The sequence below is a fragment of the Morone saxatilis genome, unplaced genomic scaffold, assembly GCF_004916995.1.
Source record: "Morone saxatilis isolate NCDOM2014 unplaced genomic scaffold, NCSU_SB_2.0 Contig17, whole genome shotgun sequence".
In the NCBI taxonomy this organism is placed as follows: Eukaryota; Metazoa; Chordata; class Actinopteri; family Moronidae; genus Morone; species Morone saxatilis.
Window position 1 is genome coordinate 3,628,706 of NW_023339729.1, and position 4,819 is coordinate 3,633,524.

Here is a 4,819-nt window from a genome sequence, read left to right on the forward strand (position 1 = left end):
TCCCAGCATGCTATGGCATTGTCCAGGTGCCCACCGGACCATGGTTCTGTCGGAAGTGTGAGTCACAGGAGAGAGCGGCGCGCGTGGTGAGTATGCCAACACACGACATGACAAAACACATCCAGCTATTCCTGCTTCAGCCGTCACAATCCATGCCAACTCAGAAACAAGCTCTGCTCGTCCCGACTCTACCCTCTCTTTCCCGCCGTCCGCCCCAAGGGACGGTGTGAGCTGTGTCCACACAAAGATGGTGCCCTCAAACGAGGACGGACAGCGGAGTAAATCTCAATCCTCTGTCCATCCTCACTCCCGCTCTGCCGTGTCCCCCCCTCCCACTCACCCTCCCACCCACCCAACCAAAGTAACCCAGCAAATGTGGGAATCAGCAGGGCAGCCTCCCTCCCTGAAATAGCATAGAAGCTGCAGTTTCCTCTTCATTCACAAGGATCCTTATAATGCCATTGATCCACTGCCAATCTCTCCGTCAGGCTGGGCCCACGTTGTGTGTGCGCTCTACATCCCTGAGGTGCAGTTTGCCAACGTCCTCACCATGGAGCCCATCATCCTGCAGTACGTCCCGCATGAGAGATACATCAAGGTACTGACACACACACTGTTGACTGGATAAAACCTGTAATGCGTTGTGAACCCATTTTCCTCCTGGTGTGGCAGAAGCATGCATGAATTATATCTTTTATTAGAGATGATTAGGCAACCGGGGGATTTTTTTTTTTTTTCAGCCAATACNNAATTACCTGCTTCTCATGGCCGATACTGATAAGATAACCATTCATTTCACATTTTTGTATTTTACAATGCACACCTGAGGGTAAGGAAGCCTAACACCCTGGACACGCTGCAGTGTCCAGAGAGCATTTCTACTGCAGTGCCGGTGCTCCTTTCTACAATGAGTGTTTGATAAATACAGTAAAAGCCTTGTTAACAAATGAATGGATTCTGTCCACAGAAATATCAGAAAGCTTTGAAAAAAAGAAAATTATACTTTTTACATGTCTGTGACATATTCTACAGATACACACATTGGAAGGTATTAAAGGTGTATATGTTGCTGGTAAAATGTCGATGTGACTATGAACCAGACTTGTTAGAGTTTTGTATTTTGTTTTTAATTTTTGTTTTCAATTTAGTTTAGTCTTAATTTAGATTTTATTAGATGTTTAAGTGTTTAGTTTTTTTAATAATAATAATTAAATATGGGTGGTATTGGTCAGAATAGGTATTAACAATATAAACACATTGACTCACAGTCATGTAGACATCCCAGTCTCAATAAACTCGATCTCAATACGCATGCTTGTTGTGTTGACAAATTTGACCAAATTGACAGAGTAAAACTACATTTTCATTTTATTTGAGTTAGTTTTATAAGTACACACTATTGTTTCAGTTCCTTTTAATTTTTTTTATTTTTTTATTTAATTTAATTTTATTTAATTTATTTTTTACACCTAGTTTTAGGTTTTGGTTTAGTTAACTGCAGTAATTTTGCGGTGAACAGATGCTTTTAACTTTTTTTGTTGGAAACTGCACTTGGCTCACGGAAAAAATAGGTGAGACCTTGAGTCTCACACCCGAAATGCACGGCTCATACGGGCAGCAGACGGGTGATTTAATATTCCACAGCTTTGACTTAACCAAATCTAACTGACATCACTATTGTTGAAACATCAAAAGCAAACTGACTCTTCAAATGTTCCTTTATTTTTACATCAATAAACTTCACAAACATACTCTTCCTTTCACAGAACATAAAGCCTGTCAAACATTTGCATAAGAATTCAAAATAAATTATTATGGACCAATAATTTATCAGCTTTAATTTCATTGTTGTAATAATATATAATAATAGATGAGATAAGATACATTTTCCCATTATTTACAGTTAATCTGTCTGCAGCGATATATATTGCACATTCCTTACAGACATCAGTGCTTTCCAACCAATTGATGTCTGTAGTTTGTCACATAAAGTTTTTTTTCATAGATGTTCTTGTACAGTTGTTTGTGTTTAGACAACATGGAAGTCTTATGAGTTGAATAAAAGTCATTTTTCTAGGGAACACATGTTGAGGTTCAGTTATTGGAAAAATGTTTAGTTTTTCATATCTGCACTCAAACTCGGCTGTTATAATGGCACTATATTTAAAAGCCCCTCTGGACAATTAATTTCAGAGCAATTCCAATAAACCTTTGTAGCAGTAAATTCTGTGAGTTTTCAGAGGAGAAACCACACTTTTTCCATCAGCGTCAACAATCCCACAGAGAGAAATCCATTATCAGAGATAAAGATAAATTCTCCCCCAATAGTAGTTTCAACAAACTATGACACAATGCAGCTTGAAGTCATGTGGGAAACAGCACAACTCTTGTTTTACCCTTAACGGGTAAAGCATTTTTGCTGTACATCACCATCGCTTTCTCCACCTACACATACCGTACAAACCCAGGGCTGAGTGTGGCAAGGTCACGCCTGCTCTCTGGAGGTTGTTGAAAGTCATTCTGGGAAATGTGGGAGATTTCCAGCTGAAGTAGAAATAGAAGAGGCAGGTCGAGGGAACAACAAAGAAGTACATTTACCACAGTTTATCATAATATATACATTGAAATGTACAGAATTGTGTCAGAAGTCAGTTATGCTAAAAATGCCAAACATTCACCGGATTCCAGCTTCTTCACTTAAGAGGCTGGTTCCTTTGTGGTTTTTATACAATTAGGAACGGATCTCTTTGGGTTATGGGCTGTTGTTCAGACAAAAAAATGACTTGAAGATGTCACCTTGGGAACTTATTTATGACATTCTGCAGATAAAAGGAATGAATAATTGTTAGTATGTAGTACCAAGCGTCACAAATTGATGATATACATTAATTCAAGTCTGTCCTTCATGTAATCTCAATGTATAATCAGTTAACACGGGTTAATGACATGTTTACATAATGTTTCATGCTGCATACTGACTGATGAAATACAAAGATAATGGGACCTCACACAGAGTCCTAACAGGCTGAGTAAGACCACCTATGGAAAACAGACTGAACATATCCTTCATCGTACACACAGTCAAGCTCAGACCCTCAGAAATGCTTCTGAAATATTCTGCTAATGTCTGCTTTTATCACTTTGTAAAACAAACTGTTTTAACCACAGACTAGTTTCAGGCCGTTATAGCTTTATCATACATCAGCTGTCTTGTAACTGTATCCATTTTTGTGTAGGCTTTGATAGTTGGCAGAGTGTGTATAGCAGCAGTAGTGAGTGGTGTATCCAGCATGCAGCAGAACAGGCCTTTTAAAGCAATGCACATTACAAAGAAATCAATATTTGACGCATGGACTCATTAGACTGAGCAGCCAGCCGCTGACATGCTGTGTGTTTGTAATGTATGTGTGTGTGTGTGTCTGTGTGTGTGCCTGCATATAAATGTACACATGTGAGTGTTTGAGGGCCTGGTCTCATATTACTGTGTCAGCTACAGTAAATTGCATGCAGCTTTTCCTCCGTCAGAGCCATTCATCCAGATTTTTGCTGCCTGCATTCCTAGACAGCGTTACAATGGACAGTGAAAACTTGAGAAGCCACTCTTCCTTTTACGTGCTCGATGAAGTTATGTCTCTGGCCTTTCATTACATAGCCGACATCCTCTGAGGGGAACAGAGGGCCGAGTAGGATGTGGGGAGCAGAGGAAGGCAGAGGAAAGGGGAGAGAAAAGGAGAAACAGAGGGGGCTGAAGCGAAAAGGTAAAGAGCCTGCTGTTCCTTTGTCCCGCACCTGTTGCTAGGCCTCTCCTGCCCCCCACCATCCAGCCCCGCTCACTGGGGGGGAAAATTGAGGAAGAAGTACAAAGGCTCTGTGTGTGCGTGCATGCGTTTGTCTGCTTGTGTGCGCTTACATGTGCTTACGTGTATTTTTTGTGCTCATTTACATGTCAGCGAAGACGGACGCGGCTTTGAAATATTTCCAAAATCTCTGCTGCACGTGAATTATTTTGTTGCATCGATCTGAGTGTCTTACAGTTTATCATGAAACCATTCTACACCTATGCTGTTACAAATTAGACTGTGTGACTAGGAGGAAGTAGGTCATAAGTGAAGTTTAGTAGCATCAACTTGAAAAACCTCTAAAGTAACAGTAACTCTTTTGAAAACAAATGCACAACTAGCCACAAACTCTTCAATGTCAGCTTTTTTTCCACAAACATCTGGTCAACAGTTTTGCTGTACAAAGCAGCAGAGCAAGCTGTGTTCTGTTTGAAAGCCCCATCTGTCGTCTTGACAAGCAAAACTTCCTAATCTTTTACAGTATATGCGGCCAGACTCAAATTAAGGAGCGTTTTATCTTTCCCGCACCGCAATCACAATGGTTCACTTTAATGGCTGAATAACATGAACGTATGAGACTGCCCTGCTAACACTAGTGCAACAGATGGAACCAGACCTCACGAGACTTTCCACATGTATCTGCATTGTTTTAAACAGCAGACTTTGTGTGAAAGTCTACAGGGCAGCATAGCACCTGAAGACGAGGATGATAATAATAACTCATGTGTCTCTGTTTCTTCCTCTCCTATTCTCTCCATCTTTGCTGCGTCCACAGACCTGTTATATTTGTGAGGACCACGGGAGGGAGAGCAAGGCTGCCTGTGGAGCCTGCATGACCTGCAACAGACAGGGCTGCAGACAAGCTTTCCATGTCACCTGGTAAGAGTTAAGGTGTGTGTGTGTGTGTGTGTGTGTGTGTGTGTGTGTGTGTGTGTGTGTGTGGTTGCATGGAAATTGTGTGTTACAGCGTGATGGTCAAC

General features: G+C 41.1%; 1 protein-coding gene across 1 annotated transcript in view; it reads left to right on the forward strand.

The window, feature by feature from the left end:
* The window catches only part of LOC118326755 (protein AF-17-like), a 22,892-nt gene that overhangs the window by 1,228 nt on the left and 16,845 nt on the right, over positions 1 to 4,819 (forward strand). The window contains exons 2-5 of the mRNA XM_035659819.1: positions 7 to 83; positions 220 to 265; positions 477 to 598; positions 4,615 to 4,718. Of these exons, the coding sequence (XP_035515712.1) occupies positions 7 to 83; positions 220 to 265; positions 477 to 598; positions 4,615 to 4,718 (349 nt within the window). The remainder of the gene's footprint in view (positions 1 to 6; positions 84 to 219; positions 266 to 476; positions 599 to 4,614; positions 4,719 to 4,819) is intronic.